Source organism: Vanessa cardui, chromosome 20 (genome assembly GCF_905220365.1).
Source record: "Vanessa cardui chromosome 20, ilVanCard2.1, whole genome shotgun sequence".
Classification (NCBI taxonomy): domain Eukaryota; kingdom Metazoa; phylum Arthropoda; class Insecta; order Lepidoptera; family Nymphalidae; genus Vanessa; species Vanessa cardui.
The window spans coordinates 9184528-9203293 of NC_061142.1; the positions used below are offsets into that span (position 1 = coordinate 9184528).

Here is an 18766-nt window from a genome sequence, read left to right on the forward strand (position 1 = left end):
ATTTGATGCAGATCAATGATGTAAAATGATTAAATAAACCAAAATTTTATTTTAAATATTACTTTTTTTCGATTATCCTCGAATTACTCAATTTTCTCGCTGATTATGTTTATAGAGAAATATATATATTAACTTAATATTGATAAACCTAATATGTCTCATAATACTTGAATTATCCATTACAAAAAACAATCAAAGGCATACATTTTCAATTGGTAAACTTTTTTATGGATGTTATTAGCAAATTAATTGGAATGTATACATTCCAATTTTTTTTTCGTCTACTATAAAGTCCGAGGTTTGTTTGATTTTGACACTCTGGGCACTCCACTAAATATGGCGCTGCAATATAATATAGGTCGGTGACGTCACTTGCCTGTATTTTAGTCTGTGGTACATACAGTAGGCAAACAAGGTTAACAAGCAAGTGGCTTTATTATAAAATTGGTCAAACGTTTGCCACAGAAACGTTTAAAAAAATACATTTTAATTTTTGGATTTTTCAATAAATTAATTATTATTTTCAACTTTCGTTAATAAAGAACCCTTTTTAAACTCATAATGTACTCGTATACTCCTCTTAATAATTGACTCTTTATTTTTTGCATTGTCAAATAGCCTATTTATATTAGTTATGCGGTCAGAAGTCGACTACCAGTGTCCAATGTAAAAATCTAAATTTAGAAAAAAAATCAAACAAATTGTATACAGGGATTTTTTTGGGCGAAAATTAAAAATATTATTATAAAAAAAATATGTGTTGTAATTTTTTCCATTTATTGAGGGACGAACGTTTAGAAACTGTACTATTGCAAAACTCTTTTGAATCATTCTATTACAAGTAATATTCAGTTATTTATACAGTTTTCCAAAATCAGCACGTCACGCTCTATTGCATAGTTTCTATATGTTTCTATCCAGTAAACGCCTTCTTCGTCATGTCCCACAGTACAGACATATAGCGTTCTCCATTCAGAAGCAGCCGATTGACAACGCCTGCGGGCTTGGCGGAGTCTCCGTCACTATAAGTTTGAAACACTACGTTAAGTTGTTAGATCGAACAAAAAGATGTTTTGAACTACGTATAATGTGAAAGTATGTAGTCGGTCTATCTCTGTTGCCTTTTGCCTTTTGATTTTGAAACCACGAATTTGATGAAATATAGTATGAAGTAAGACATAGACTTTTTTTTACATAACATTTGATGAAAAATGTCTAAAAAGCGAGCGAAGTTGCTGACGACTACTAGTAGTCTATAGATGTAGTGGCGAACTTATAAGACCAATAATAAATGTAGAAGTTGATTACAATCTACTTCCTTTATATGATATCACACTGATCATGTTAGTTCCATACAAGCCAAGTAATATGAGGTGCGTGTAAGCAATCAATTTTATTTTATCTTTTATAAAATCGGTAGTCGGATGAAAGATGTACGAAAGATGCGATGTGTAGAAACGATGTGTGAACATCAACCATAGACATTCGTGCTGCAAGATATATCTTATAAACTATTATATCTTAAGATCTTCGATTTTATTCCGTAAGTTTACCGGCATTTTATTGTCCAAGGGTTGTCGATGTAGTAAATGTGGAGAGATAAAACTGGGTAGGTTTCCGTCAACTTGTAAAGACATTCCGGAGCAAAAGGGATCGTCATCTGAAATAAAAAATGCAGTTATATATCGTAGTACTCATTTTTTTTTATAAATTTTCTTTAATAGTACATTTTTTATTCCTTTCAAAATTTAAAAGTATTATTTATATCTGTGACTTCTTAATGAGGAATCAAAGAGCTCACTTCGTGTTTTACTCAATATTGTAACCAAGGCCGGATTTTCCCTTAGGCAGTGAAAGTAACTGTCTAGGGGTCGCATAAAATAGGACCCAAAGCAGGCTAAAAATGGGTCATAAATAGTAATCAGTGTAAATAATTCAATAAAAATATTTTTAGGAAGCTGAGAAAGGGAAAAGGAGTCCCGAGGAGTGTGTAGTTGTTAGATAAATACAATTATTATATAGACTATGTCATTACTTAGCTTTATAATTAATAACATTACCTCTTGCCTTTAAATAAAATAAGTAGATTTATCATAATTAAGTAGCCTTGGACCGTCGTTGAATCATCACTTCTATTTGATTATTTATTTAAATTATAATGCTAACCACATATCGGTAATGATAGAGATTAAATTATAATTTTAATGTCATTAATAGAATTACGTAACGAAGTTGATAATAGGGATTTGCAAGTCACAATCATCGCTGGGCACATATTATCAATATGGTCATTTATTTATTCACCTAACAACAACAACAGCCAGTAAATTGCCCACTGCTGGGCTAAGGACTCCTCTCCCTTTTAGGAGAAGATTTGGAACATATTCCACCATGCTGTTCCAATGCAGGTTGTTAGAATACACATGTGGCAGAATTTCTATGAAATTAGACACATGTAGGTTTCCTTACGATGTTTTCCTTTGCTGCCGAGCACGAGAAGAATTGTAAGCACAAATTAAGCACATGAATATTGAGTGGTGATTGCCTGGGTTTGAACCCGCATCATCGGTTAAGATGCACGCGTTCTAACCACTAGGCCATTTTGGCTCATGATTCTCCTAAAGTACCCCAAATATCCCAATAAAGTAAGATCCTCACTTAAGGTATGTTGATGACAAATATAATGATATCAGAAACGATTGACATATCTTGGGCGTTAATGTCGATTGGTAAACCGAGACGAAATAACGAAATGACCCTTTCATACGTCGCCCTATAGTCCTTTGTATGTCCCTGGTATATATAATAAATATGATACTAGAATATATGTATATATATCTTAATATCGAAACGAACGGCACGCATTTATTCAATTTACTCATAATTTATTTGTTAAAAAAGAATATATATTTCCCAAATATTATTTGGGAAAATACACTAATTCTCATGAATTTTTCCAAACTATTTATATAATTTAATATCTAAAGCCAATTGAAATATGAAGTAGATAACATGCAGGTTTAAGATTTGACGAGCCCGTGGATTGATAATAATTTTATTCAATAACAAAAAGTAACACCTCGTTCGGGAAAGGTTTTCCAGAGATAGATTTACAGCTTATTTTTTTATTAATTACATGATGAAAACGTATCTTAAGGAACAAGTACAATGCTGTAACTACAGCCCATATAAATTGTCGATCAATAATATTAATCATTCCTTACACCCGAATGACAAGAACCTTTGGAAAGTTATAGGTATTTATATCTATTTAATTTCCAATTTATTTTAGGGTGTTAAATTCAAAATGGCTGACTAGTCCTTTAAATCGGAACACGGAACATATGCTTCCCAAATAATACCCTAAACGTGGAATTAGTTTACCTCAGCAATCTCCCTGCTATTGTATACTTCGAACCAATCCCTGCCCACGGGCGGTTTGGTCAGCTTGCCGATGATCTGGAAACCGACACCGACTAAATAGCCCTTATTTGTGAGAGCGAACCAAGGCAACAGGTTGTCACATGACTTCTCCTTTGTCATGTTGTAGTGATAATGGGTTCCTGTAATTGAAATATTTTAACGTTACATAGTATAAAACAAAGTCGCTTTCCACTGTCTGTCTGTCATTATGTATGCTTAGATCTTATAAATTACGCAAAGGATTTTGATGCGGTTTTTTTAATAGTTAGAGTGATTCGAGAGGAAGGTTTTTGTATATAATACAAGGACTATATATTAAAGAAACACTGATAATTTTAGAAGTTTTTTCAAATTATGTAGTATGTATTTAGTTTAGTTCAGTATTGCACCCGTGCGTTTGGCAAGTTTTACTAGAAAAACTTTGAGGATACATGCTAGCCGTCATTTTGGGAGAAGAAATATTAATTTAAAATATACTGCTGTGAATCACAACATCAAATCATATAATTTAAAATTTTACATTGATATGTGTTGCCGCTTATACTGTAAGCCCAAAAACAATAACTTTCTAGCAATGAATCAATTTGTCCATGAAGTATAATTCCAAATTAATAATTTCATTGTTTTTTTCCTCAACGATAATGTAAAAATATAGAACAAAGATAATATTTGATAACTTGTAAGCAATCTTATATTAAAATACATGTACATGTTCCATAGATAAATAATTGTCGTGAAGCTATGTAACGTAAAACCCATGGTACCATTAAAAATATAAACGACTACTATACTAGGACTTCTTGGTGGTAGGGCTTAGTGCACGTCTGGGTAGCCACCCATCATATGTTCTACCGCCAAACAGAAGTCAGTATTGTTGTGTTTCGACTTGAAGGGTGAGTGAGCCAGTGCAAGGAACGTAGCAACTATGATACCAAGGTTTGTGGCGTATTAGCGATGTAAGGAATGATTAATGTTCTTACAGTGCCATTATCTATGGGCGACGGTGACCGCTTACCATCAGCTTGTTCGTCCACCTCATCGGCTCATCAGATTTGAACCTAATGTCTGCATAATTTCGGAAGACAACTTACAAATTTCTAAAATTAACTGATGTACATATGTAAGTGATCTGAAAAGTGCAGATGTTTGTACAGATCCGTCTGGGTAGCTAACACATATACTGCATCGTTATATTATCTCAACTGTACTATAATTTTTTTATCATTTAAGAGCTCAGTTAAAATATTTGAGCGCAGATAGTAACAGAAGTTCACAATCAGTACACATTTACTAATTAGATATCACGTGTAGATAGTTATCCTAATAATTAAAAAATAATAAGATATGACAATTAATATCCAATCTTTTTTTAACGATAAAACTGAAAAAGTCAAAAAAATATTGGAATAAAAACTAAATATTATTTAATGGTTTGCGGTTACAAGAAGTTTTGTACTGAAAATTCATTGGGAGATTTTTTGGACGCGAGAAAAGCTAGCAAAATAGTTCCATTAAAAATATTTTTAATTTGCTACACCTTTCGCTATTGTTTTCAAATTTATATAACGTATAAACTTGAAATTATTGTTTTGCGTATAATTGGATACATATAAAGTTATCTACTTAAATGTAATCAATTTGAGTATAGGAAATAAGTATAATGTCATAATCTTTTAAATCGTCTTATGACAAACTTTTTATTAAAAAAAAACTACGAAATTATAGATACATACTTACACCTACATAATTAGTAACTATATTTTTCTAGTAATCTTTACATCCTGATTAACAAAATTATGATATTGAAATTGATACTCAGTTGTAAAAAATGATCTATTTTTTTAAGATAACGCAAAAATACCACATTAACAGTAATAACAGTAGGTATAGATAAAAATAGTTTATTTTTAATACGAGCTAATTTTATTTAAGACATAAGTTGGCGTATTCTCCTAATTTTAGTCAATCTGATTTTCGAGTTCGGGAATATTTTAGCTACTAAACTAAGAAATTCTTAATTCAAGTAGATTCTAAGTAACCTTTGAATCTTCATTCATGATAAAGTATTGAATTAAATATAAAATCGTTTCGTGATTTAGACAATAGAAAAGCTAATAAAATGAAAGTTGAAATTATTATTATTGAGACCTAAGATGTTGTGTCTCTGATTACGCTGACTCATTCACCCTTCCAACAGGAATACAAAAATATCAAGTACTGATTGGCGGGAGAAAATTTGATAAGTGGAGTAACCTACCCAAACGAGTTTGCTCAAAAACCCTACCATAATGTAGAAAATTAATTAGCTTAAAAAGTGGTTTGTTAAAATTATAAAAATATAATTACCCATGTTAGGTATACAGTTCTGTTTCTTGAAAAGGGTAGTGTTGAGTTCCGCCTCGGTGCTAGGGATGCGCATGAGTTGACCATCGAGGTCGTTGACCCATACGCCGCCATCTTGTAAAGTTGCACCATTTTCCACTTGTGGACCAGCGCCAGCTTTAAGTGACTCTGAAAGTAAATTAAATGTATATTTAGACAAAATTCTACCTGCATACTTATTTTACTCTATAGTGTGTACTATATTAGTCGGTGAGAAATTTATGGTCGAAGAAAGCTTTATTGAAAATATTGGAATACCTATATCAAGTTATTAAAAAGTTATAAAATTGTCTTTGTCTTTCTAAGTCTCATTGACTTTAAAGTCTTACCCTCTGAAACCAAATATTGTGTAATTGACCAATATTCTCTTGCAGGCTCGGTGTCTGATGCTGGCGGGTTCCACTTAACGAATCTCTGTTCAGGTCTGAATGACGGTGATACCAGCTCATCTACCGGGAACTGTCGAAGAAAGTAAAAATAAGTAGAATTTGAACTTTTTAAATAATTATTTGAAGTGATTCATGACACAGCAACACAGCTGAAAATATATCTTTATAGTAAGAAATGAGGGCTGAATGTTTAGAAGCCATATCTATATCAGCCAAATTTGAGAAAATCAGGAAAAATCATTAAAAAACGTGTAAAAGAAAGATGCATGAATTTAATAGAAAAACGATTTATACTTATTGGAAAATTAAATCTTACACTGGCGAAAATATATGTATACATGTATGTGATATCAAATACACGCTATGTCATGCGAAATTAAGGACTAAATGGTATTAATGTCAATTTTTATTTATACCAACAGGAATAAAATAATCGGCAGTGGCTCCTAGTAGTATGTTACAAGTAAACAGTTTATTTTTTACACAATAGGAAATTCGAAGCTTATGCTACATATTATACAGTCAATAAGTTCTTAAATGCTTGTCTTTGATTTTGTAAAGATGTTTTTTTTTTTAATTTAATTATTATCATATTGCTTTTTTGTTTTAGTTGACCTCTTTAGACAAATACATTTGTTTAATACTTTTTTGGATTCCATTTCTGAAATATTGTATTATAAACAATGTACCATTTGTTTTTGTTACGATGATTTATATTTTTGGTCTACAATCCAGATAGGCCTGGGAATCCTGAATAAAAAATGTGTAAAAAAGAAGGCAAAATGTAATCCTAAAATTTATTTTGATACTACTTGGAAAAAAAGACACGCAGATCCATCAAATAATTAAACTTAATCAAATAATAGATTAACCATTACTATAAGATTACGTATTCTTATTCGGTTTGATTTACAAACTTATATACCATAAATTTATTTATGGTATATAAGTACCACAAACAACAACATGTGTGTGGAAATTAGAACGATTGAATGTAAAAAAAAACATGTCTTAAGATCAAGAACAAGAAGTTACTAGAAATAAATATAAATTATGAGTCCTACGAGTGATGAGCAATCGGTCTCCGGCCCTAACGTCTCGTTGATTCAAATAAATTAGATAAACGATTGCATTGTGACCAGTGATGAAAGCAACAAATTGCTCTTTCGTGCCGAATAAGAATACGTAATCTTATAGTAATGGTTTTGACCTTAGGTATTGTGAACAAAAGATAATGTAAACGATTCTTCATGTAATATGAAATTTCATGTATAATATATAGATTACAATATAGCGAAAAATAATGCGTTCAATTGCAATCATATTTCACTGTTCACAATCTGACGAGATAGTAATCTAACGATGTTTGTAATCTTATGGTAACATATACATATACACACATTCTTTCTCATAAATATCTCATCCTTTAGTTCAACTTCATCTTTGATAGTTTGTAATATGAGTATATTTATCTTTTTTGCATGGGTGGCAAATGAGCAGGAGGTATTTTTGGAACGTACGTAACGTACATTACGTTCGTGCATTACAAGGATCAAGAAAATCTTTCTTAGTTTAGACTAAGAAAACACTTTTTCTTTTTTTTTAAATTTAGATTTATATAAGTATGTTCATATATTGTTTTATATTGTTAATCCTATATTAATTACCGCCTTCATACTTTTCTGATTAACCTAAAGATTGACTGGCAGAGAATGCCTTCAGGCATTAAGTCCGCCTTTGATCCCGTAAACTTTGTGGTGATCAATAAAGTATTTAAATAAAAACAATAAAAATAAAAGGACGTTTAAGCGCTTACATACGTATAGACCGTTAGGCCTTAGACCTCTAATTGGCATCACATAATCACATAATGATCATGTTTCTTTCTTCTTTAAAAAGATAAGTTAAATCGTTAAAGTTATTCTCAAGTTATGTCGTGTTCGAGGGTAATATAGATCCATTTTTATATATAGACTAGCTGTGCCCGCGACCTTGTACGCCTTTGAATATAACAAAAAAAATATTGTAGCTTAATTTACTCCCTATTATATCAGTTATCTGTCAGTGAAAGTCCCGTGAAAATCGGTCCAACGGCTCCTACATAAATTGTAAAAAATGTTGTTTTGGTATACATATGTACCGTTTATACACACATATGCATTGAGTTAAAAGGGCTATTTTAATGTTTGTTTTTTTTTTTAATGTTACAGCCGAGATGGCCCATTGGTTAGAACACGTGCATCTTAACCGATGATTTCGGGTTCAAACCCAGGCAAGCACCACTATATATATGTGCTTAATTTGTGTTTATAATTCATCTCGTGCTCGGCGGTGAAGGAAAACATCGTGAGGAAACGTGCATGTGTCTAATTTCATTGTAATTCTACCACATGTGCATTCCACCAACCCGCATTGGAACAGCGTGGTGGAATATGTTCCAAGCCTTCTCCTTAATATGAGAGCAGGCCATTAGCCCAGCAGTGGGAAATTTACAGGCTGTTACTTTACTTTACTTTACTATTTTAATGTTACAAACACACACTCCAACTTCATTATGTGTATAGAAGATTAGGTGTACCACACTCTTGGTTTGTTTTCGCTATGATTTAGTGTCTATTTCCTATACTACTTAACGAATACCGTAATAAAACCATCGAACAAAATACAAATCAATGTCAACACATGTAATCGTTTTACAACGTGATCTTATCGGGGATTTAGTTGTAATACGAAAAACAAATACGTTATCGTTAATTTTTAACTTATCATTTTTAATTTTGGACTTTCATGTTACTATACTGTATATAAAAATAAATGTATCGATGATAAAATTACATGAAGTGGTAGCTATGCTACATATATTACATCGGCGTGAAGTGGTAGCTATGCTACCGCGTTTCGTCCGGTAAGTGAGAGTTCCGGAGGCCCGATCCCTCTCCCCCCAAAACATGGTTGTGCAGAATTTGGTGACATTACCCCAGGAGGGTACCATCAGCGACTGCGATGGAGAATCCCTCTCTGGGCATCCATGCTCAGGACGTACACCGCCTGAGCAGGGATGCCCAGGCTGCCCTCCGAATTCTGGGGGGGGCAATTTTGCGCTCGCCACTGTTCGGGGCAAGCGGAGCAGGCATCATAAGGCAACCCCTACCACACTCGCTGTGGACTTCTGCAACATAAGGGGACTCAACTCCAACCTGAATGCCGTTCACTTTCACCTTGAGACGGCGAAGCCGGCCTTGCTCTTTCTTACCGAGACCCAGATATCTTCTCCTGCCGATACGTCTTTTCTCTCTTACCCCGGGTACAAATTGGAGCATACTTTTGTGCCACGAGCTGGTGTGTGCGTTTACGTCAGAGATGATATCTGCTCTCGACGCCTCGGCAGCCTTGAAGGGCAGGACCTATCAATTATCTGGCTGCGCGTAGACTGCGACGACCATCCGCGAATCTACGCGTGCCTTTATAGGTCCCATAGCGGTAATGCCGAAACCGACCGACTGGTTGAGCACGTCCAATTGGCTACAGATTCCGTGCTGCAGCAGACTCCATCCGCAGAGACCATTATTCTGGGCGATTTCAATGCTCATCATACAGAGTGGCTTGGATCACGCACCACTGATCATGCGGGTAGATCTGTTCTCGACTTCGCTTTGGCTTATGATTTGACACAACTGGTCACCTCGCCAACGCGAATACCGGACGTGGAGAATCATACACCTTCCCTGTTGGACCTTCTGCTGACTTCGCATCCGGACGGCTATAAGATTGTCGTCGATCCCCCTCTGGGCTCGTCGGACCACTGTCTCGTCCGGAGTACAGTGCCAGTTGCACGGTACTCACGACCTCGTTTCGCGGGCTGTCGTCGCGTGTGGCACTACAAGTCAGCAGATTGGGATGGGATGCGGTCCTTCTTTGCATCTTACCCATGGGGGCGAGTTTGTTTCTCGATGGATGATCCGAGCGTTGTTGCTGACTCTGTCGCCGATGTGGTGCTTCAGGGTATGGAACTTTTCATTCCATATTCTGCGGTGCCCATTGGTGGCAAGTCCCAGCCCTGGTTTGGTCGCCTCTGTAAGACGGCTTCACGCCGAAAATGGGAACGCTACCAAGACTGGGCTAACGCATCGGCGTCTCGTGATACAAACACCAGCACATTCAGAAAGGAATATAACTCTGCCTCCAGGTCCTTCAAAAACGTGATAGCTGAGGCGAAGTCGAAGTACATTGGCAGAATTGGCGAGAGACTGGTGCGCTTCCCATCAGGAACACGTGCGTTCTGGTCTCTCGCTAAGGCTGTCCTAGGGAATTTCTGTCAGCCTTCTTTTCCGTCTTTGCACAGGGACGGTGAGTCATTGGCCCATACCGCGAAGGAGAAGGCCGATCTTTTAGGGTCTCTCTTCGCGTCGAACTCGACTCTGGATGACCAAGGAAAGTCACCTCCATCAATCCCGCGATGTGATACGACGATGCCGGAGGTTAAATTTCGGCAAAGTGCAGTTCGGAAAGCACTTCTTTCCTTGGACATTCACAAGTCGAGTGGACCCGATGGCATCCCTCCAATCGTGCTACGGACATGTGCTCCCGAGTTGGCACCGGTCTTAACGCGTCTTTTCCGGCAATCCTACGCATTAGGCGTCGTCCCGAACTCCTGGAAGACTGCTTTGGTGCATCCGATCCCTAAAAAAGGCAACCGCTCAGATCCGTCCAATTATAGGCCTATAGCCATCACCTCCTTGCTCTCCAAGATAATGGAGTCCCTTATTAACTGCCAGCTCCTGCGGTACCTAGAGGAGAATCAGCTGATTAGTGACCGCCAGTACGGTTTCCGTCGGGGTCGCTCAGCCGGTGATCTTCTAGTTTACCTTACTCACAGGTGGGCTGAAGCAGTTGAGAGCAAGGGGGAGGCATTAGCAGCCAGCTTGGACATAGCGAAGGCCTTCGATCGCGTATGGCACAAAGCGCTTCTTTCGAAGCTTCCTTCTTATGGGCTTCCCGGGAAATTATGCAATTGGATTACCAGCTTTTTGGCAGATCGGAGCATCAAGGTCGTTGTCGACGGTGCATGCTCTGACTTAAAATTCGTCAATGCTGGTGTTCCACAAGGCTGCGTCCTATCACCCACTCTGTTTCTTCTGCATATCAATGATTTGTTGCAAATCGGGAACATTCATTGCTATGCAGACGACAGTACCGTTGACACCTTATACACCGGCCGCGCTAATATTTCTCGGGAAAACGTCGAAGAAAACCGGAACAAACTTGTGTCTGAAATCGAGTCTTCGTTAAACGAAGTCTCGAACTGGGGCCGGCTAAATTTAGTCCATTTCAACCCCAAAAAGACGCAAGTTTGCGCGTTAACCGCTAAAAAAACACCATTTGTCGTATCTCCACGATTTGAGAACATCCCGATAGCCGCTACAGGTAGTATCGGAATACTTGGCGTTGATATTTCGAGCCTCGTTCAGTTCCGCGGTCAATTGGAAGGCAAAGCCAAATTGGCTTCAAAGAAGCTCGGTGTGCTCAGCAAGGCGAGACAGTACTTCACGTCGGCCCATCGCCTAAAACTTTACAAGGCGCAAATTCGGCCTCACATGGAGTACTGCTCTCACCTCTGGGCGGGTGCTCCCCAGTACCAGCTCCTTCCATTTGACCGCATCCAACGTAGAGCGGCTCGAATTATCGACGATCAAGACCTTTCCGATCTCCTTGATCCTTTGGCTTTGCGTAGAGATGTTGGATCACTCTGCATCTTCTACCGAATTTTTCACGGGGAATGTTCCGAGGAATTGTTCGGATTAATCCCGGCTGCTGAATTTCACCTTCGGACATCTCGTCAAAATTCTAAGTTTCACCCGCACCATCTTGATGTCCGTAAATCCACAACAGCGCGATTTCTTAGACATTTTCTGCCTCGCACAACCACTCTGTGGAACCAGCTGTCGCCGGCGGTTTTTCCGAACCGATACGACATGGGAACCTTCAAGAAAAGAGCCTACTCCTTTCTCAAAGGCCGGCAACGCACCTGCAAGCCCCCTGGTGTTGCAGATGTCCATGGGCGGTGGTAGTCACTTTCCATCAGGTGAGCCTCCTGCTCGTTTGCCACCTATTCCATAAAAAAAAAAAAAAAAAAAAAAAAAAAAAAAAAAAAGATCTTCAATTTTAAAATTAATTAGTTATATGGTCAATGAATGAATTAATTCATTCAATATAAAAGATATGTTAAAATTTTTCTATAATAAGATTGTATTTACGAGTAGGTATGTCGAAGATAAAATCTAAATAAATTTTGTTAAATAAACAAATATAATTCCTTTATTTAATTCTAGGTAGTGTAACTACAACAACAAATGCCTGTAAATTTCCCACTGCTGGGTTCCCACTCCCTTTGAGGAGAAGGTTCGGAACATATTCCACCACGCTGTTCCGATTCGGGTTATTGGAATACATATGTAGCAGAATTTCGATGAAATTAGATACATGCAGGTTTTTTCTCAGGATGTTTTCCTTGACCGCCGAGCACAAGATGAATTATAAACACAAATTAAGCATATGGGTATTCAATGGTGCTTGCCTGGGCTTGAACCCGCAATAATCGGTTAATGCACGCGTTCTAACCACTGGGCCATGTCGGCTATTTTTAATTAAAATCAGGTAATATTAGAAATACGGCTCAAATTTAAACCGATTGTTTAAAAAAAACCGTATTTCACATCTTTAGTATATCTAATAGCCAATGCCTTAATGCTTGTTAACGAATATACTTAATTTAATACTCCACATCGAAATTCTTCGTAAATTATCATTTTGATAACCAACTCCGAATTAAGATGGACACCGCCATTTTGATTACAAACATCCATCTCGAAGACACGGTGTCCATGAGTTAAGGTATCATCTTAACATCAGGATTATTTGCTTTTTAAAAATAATTAAATTTAATTTCATATACGACTACACACTTTTCAATGAGATTATATATATTTTCTGGCTCATACTATTGAAACGAACATCTATTAGTTAAATTACATAAAAATAATACGTACGGCTAATTGTATACCAGAAACGAATCCCGTGGGGTCATACAAGGGACACAGAGTTCGTCCAGTTGAACAGTAGAGACGCAGCTCCTCCATAGGGCCAGGTGGCCGTTCTGTTCTGCGCCATCCTTCGTTCTCCGCCTGCGTGATGGTGCGGGGTATTTTATAGAAGTACTCCTTGTCAGCCAGCGCATCAGTCCAGCCAAATTTTACTGCAAATGAAAGGCAACGTATTTAACATAACTTTAGGATCGGTGACAATTGTACAAATACTAGAACATTTTATAGACAGTAATTTTTATCTACACCATCATGAGTCGACGAAGTTTTTATTATAGAAAAAAGATTCATTTTTTCTATAACAAAACATTAAGGTTTAATGATTTTATGAGAACATGTGATTCTCATGGTACAAGGCAAAAGCACAAACTTATTACTCCTATATTTTATGGCGCAATGTATACGGTTCTACAGAAGGCCAAATTAAATAATTATATATTTATATTATATATAAATAATTATATATAAATAATAAATTAATTAAATAGTTCTAATTAAGGAACGCCTGTGTTCATAGATTACTATACAATTAGTGAGTTTATGATTGATAGCACATCTCAGGTATGAAACGATCCTCCTGGCTATTTCTATTCATATTCAATATATACAATAACTATTTTGACAAAAAAAGAGACAAGCTGAGTTTCTTTCTCCGGTTCTTCTCAGGTCTAGGTGTTTCCTTTTCTGAACAGGTGGTTACTGTTTATTTGTCTGTCAATAAGATAGTGTAATGCTTCCATATTGAATAAAGGAATTTGAGTTTGATAAAACCGTTAAAACTTTAGGAAAAAAGAGAGAAAGAGAAGAAGAAAAAGAGGGAAAGATCAACTAAACAACGCATAACGCTTTTTCCTTAGAAAAGACGTCGCTTGTTATTCGCATAAAAGATCCAAAAAGAGTTCTCTAAGTAGGTCACCCTAAGCCTGGTTGACGAATGTGTCTTATTTCTTAATCTTATCTCTTATCTGCCGATCATAACAAGCATTACGTTTTCACGCAACATTAAGTTTTTAATACATTTCCTCCACGCATCATTTAATGCAAATCTGACAATAGTAACTGATTGGCTTTCTCAATTTGCTTTCAATTAGATTATTATTATATTTCAACTAATAACAACAAGTAATCGATCATGATACTATAATTAATGCTTATTAATATCATTTCTAAATTACCTTTGACGGTAAAAATGTCCGAAACATTTTATCAATATAAACTTTATTCAAGTAGGCTTTAAGTAGATTCTACCGAGAAGAACCGGCAAGAAACTCAGTAGTTACTGATAATAAGTAATAATCGCTATAATTGTCGCTATTGAGTTCTTAGTCTTGTTTGGTTATTATATACACTATATACTGATTATATTATATATCACTGCAGAGTCCTCTGATTCTAAAATAGCCTTCTTGCGTATCAAACAGAGATCATTAATACAAAGCAACGAAGACAATGAGATTTAGACATATACATATTTACCACGTTTTAATAATAAGACTATATTCCTAACAAAATCATCACCAATCAGCTTGATGTATGCATTTGGATGGAAAATTAGTCGAGCAAATAGCACATCAGTTTATCTTTGATTTTTGGATTTGGAAAGCTAAGAGGATTAGTGGAAACTTTAAACTTGGAGAGAGTTTGACAAATTCCGACTCCAGTCCTTCCTTATACGAACTCCATTCTCGTGTCCACGTTAATCCAAAATAAGTCAGATCCATTCTCTATTTGCTTCCTTTTAACGTCTGTTGGAACGGAAATCTGACAAGATCGGAGAGAGCTTAGATACAGGGCTAACGCTTTTGCATTGAGAGTTAAAGAAAGTATAACAATAAAAATTTACTAACTTCGGGCTATTTATAAATAGAAAAATCCAGTAAATTACGTAATCTGAGACTTGAGTTTTTTTTTTATGGTATAGGTTGGCGGACGAGCATATGGGCCATCTGATGTTAAGTGGCCACTATCGCCCACAGACAATGACGCTGGAAGAAATATTAACTATAACTTACATTGTCAATGTGCAACCAACCTTGGGAACTAAGATGTTATGTCCCTTGTGCCTGTAGTTACACTGGCTCACTCACCCTTCAGACCGGAACACAACAATACTGAGTACTGCTATTTGGCGGTAGAATAACTAATGAGTGGGTGGTACCTACCCAGACGGGCTTGCACAAAGCCCTACCACCAAGTTAAATTGAGTTCTGTACCACATGGCACCAATCAGGCAGTTATCGGCCGTTATTGTCAATTTTTCAGATAAATACATAATTTACGTTGTTGGTGTTACTATAACTTCTAAAGATACTTAGTGTCATATTAATGTAATCAATTAAAAGTTCATTAATATTTATTGATACCGTCTTAGATTGTAATAATTATTGTTTAATGAGTTTTGATATGATATTGTATTTTATATGATAACTACTTACGTTAGTGTTTCGTACAAAACTATTTTTTAAAGCAATATTACGCATTTATAACACCTGTTCGTGTTGTTATTCTAATTTAAAAGATATTATAATCCTGAGTACAAAGTCTGAGTCTGAGTACAAAGTCTTAAATAAATTTTAATAGAAACAGCTATTATACATTATTTGGCTTGTTATAGAAAACATAAGTGGTATGTCTTGGAATAATAGTCTTACCCCTTAATCCATTGTATTGAATACCTGAAACAAAAACAAAACTGTTTTAATTGTTTTATTAAATATTAAATTAGAAATAAATAAAAGCTATTATGTAATATTTTTACAATGACAATTACAAAAAACTGAACTTCACAGAGATATCTCGTTTTATGAATATTGTACTATACGGTTTCATAAAACAAATTATTGAAATCTTTCTAGTTTATATTAAATTTAAGGATCGCAGTCAACCGACTTCTACAACTTTTAAAGAGTCAATTAAATATTGTTATCTTATCATTATGTTTCACACTCGAGTCGAGATGGCCCGTTAGAACGCGTGCATCTTAACCGATGATTGCGGGTTCAAAACCAGGCAAGCACCGCTGATTCGTGTGCTTAATTTGTCTTTATAATTCATCTCGTGCTCAGCGGTGAAGGAAAACATCGTGAGGAAACTTGCATGTGACAAATTTCATAGAAATTCTGCCTCGTGTGTATTCCACCAACCCGCATTGGAACAGCGTGGTGGAATATGTTTCAAACCTTCTCCTCAAAGGGAGAGGAGGCCTTTAGCCCAGCAGTGGGAATTTACAGGCTGTTGTTGTTGTTTGTTGTTGTTGTTTCACATTCATGAGGAAGCCAGGATGTATTAATAATATAATTTCTCGAGGAGTAATACGAGGAATTACAGTCAGGACAACAAACAAGGAGACAAAATAAAATCTGTATATATTAATATTCGTCCAAGCGAATGGAACTAACCGAGATGAATTTCTTTAGCAGTTTTCAACCGACTTCAAAAAAAGGAGGAGGTTCTCAATTCGACCCGTATGTTTTTTTTCTATGTTTGTTACGCGATAACTCTGCCAATTATGAACCGATTTGAACAAATCTTTTTTCGGCGTATAGGTAATATCTCAAAAAAAAAATAACCCCCAAGGGTGGAAAATTGGGGATGAACTTTTTTATACGCAATATCTCCGCCGATTATAAACCAATTTGAACGATTATTTTTTTTTGTGTTCACGCATTTGAAGTCGGTTTTATTTTTTTCTAAAAGTTAATTATGGTGTGTTTGAATACTAAACAGCAAAATAGGTGAAAGGTGAACTTTTGACGATAATATCGAAATTCTTTGTAATGTCAATAATGAAGTATATTTTTTGTAGGTACGTTAAAATTGCAGTACTGTACGCTTCCGAATGGATTCAATTTTGGTACACCTAGATTTAAAATAAGTATAAAATCTACTACAATAACTAAATAGCTTTTTTACTCTAATCTGGATCTGATGAATGAATGAAACAAATAAAGAACTGCATTCAAAAGTTAATTTTACTTTTAAAAGGTTCATTACGCGATTCAGAGACTTACTAATTAATTAGCGCCATCTAGCGGTACAAAGTTGTAACAGACGTACTCTAGAATTACTGTGAATAAAATTTACATATAGCAAGTTCTGTGCAATTACAAAACAGAAAAAAGAATCTTCTATTTCTTTTTCGAGGACTAGTTATAAATTGGAAAAAAAATGTTTTGACGTTATGAATATCACAAAGACTTTTAAGAAGAACAAAACTTGTTTGTGAGCTATTTATGGAAATATATATAAAATATCGTAATGTATCTCATAAACGCTAAACCTAAGCTTCTTTATGATCCACATAATACAGCTTATTCAGTATTCCGAGAAACTATGTCGCATTTGAAATATTTCTACACAGCGCAATTACTTTATTATTTTTTTATAATATTATATGAAGACCGCCAAAGCTTGTTCAGATCAATGAACTCGTATTGAAAAAAAAAAAAATCGAGCCTCTTGACATATCCTTAAATAATTAATTTACTAATATATTTCTGTTTTTGAACACTTAAACTAAAAAAACAATATAACATACCGGATGTTAAACTTGCAACAGCAAATAGAACTACCAAGGATTTCATTATTAAGTGGCACTATTTTTTAAATCGCGCGTTACTTTTATAAAAAGGACTACGTAACCGGTTAGAGTCGAGACGCACAGACAACTGATGAATACCTACTGTAGTCAAACGAGCAATAAGAGACGTATGAAACGAGTTATTCAGTAACTAATGATAATCCTCTCACGAAAATAAACATTAATTTTAAGTAAAAATGGCAATATATAAAACATCCATTGATTAAAATGTTTAAATATAAAATTTCGTACACAGACCTTCGAGAGATAGCGTAACGTGCAGACAAATAAACCGAATTGATAACCTCCTTATTTAAACTCAGCTAATTAAACTGTATTCTACATTAATTGTTGATAAAATACTCTTTAATTCATTTAGTATTTAAAAATCTAGGTTTATAACCTGTCTCTCTTGATTAGTATTATCAGTTGCAGCATGGAGTTGGGAAGGTAGCAGTATGCTCCTGAGTCTCAGAGTGTACGTAAAATTATAGCTCATGTAATCTATCACTAAAACTTCAATCTCGATTCGCTACCAAAAAATTGGTACTACAAAACATTGTCTACCTATGTACTGTACTGTACTGTACTAACTGTTCCTCATAAGGTAATTGTGGCACCAACCTTTATTAGGTACTAAGATATTATGTCCCATATGACTGCAGTCAACTGGCTCACTGATCGTTCAAACAAGTTTTCCATAATATTAATATTGTTTGGCAGTAAAAGAATTCAACCAAGATATATATTTCTTAAATCTATGTTTAATTTATCGCTATATCGATATTTATCATATCTTAAGTTCTGTAATGTACTAAAACTATAATGAAATGCTCTATTTACAGATATATTTTTTGAGTCAGTTTTGTAAAAAGTTGGCAAAAAGCAATCGG

General features: G+C 35.4%; 1 protein-coding gene across 1 annotated transcript; it reads right to left on the reverse strand.

Annotated features, from left to right (window-relative positions):
* Positions 1 to 906: 906 nt before the first annotated feature.
* On the reverse strand, positions 907 to 17977 carry LOC124538400. Its single transcript, XM_047115448.1, has 8 exons — positions 17832 to 17977; positions 15946 to 15969; positions 13241 to 13446; positions 6135 to 6264; positions 5770 to 5934; positions 3385 to 3563; positions 1554 to 1660; positions 907 to 1022 (listed from the first exon to the last, which is right to left on the reverse strand). Exons 1-8 carry the CDS (start codon positions 17875 to 17877, stop codon positions 914 to 916), a joined length of 966 nt encoding a protein of 321 aa, XP_046971404.1. The 5' UTR covers positions 17878 to 17977; the 3' UTR covers positions 907 to 913.
* Between the last annotated feature and the right edge of the window lie 789 nt (positions 17978 to 18766).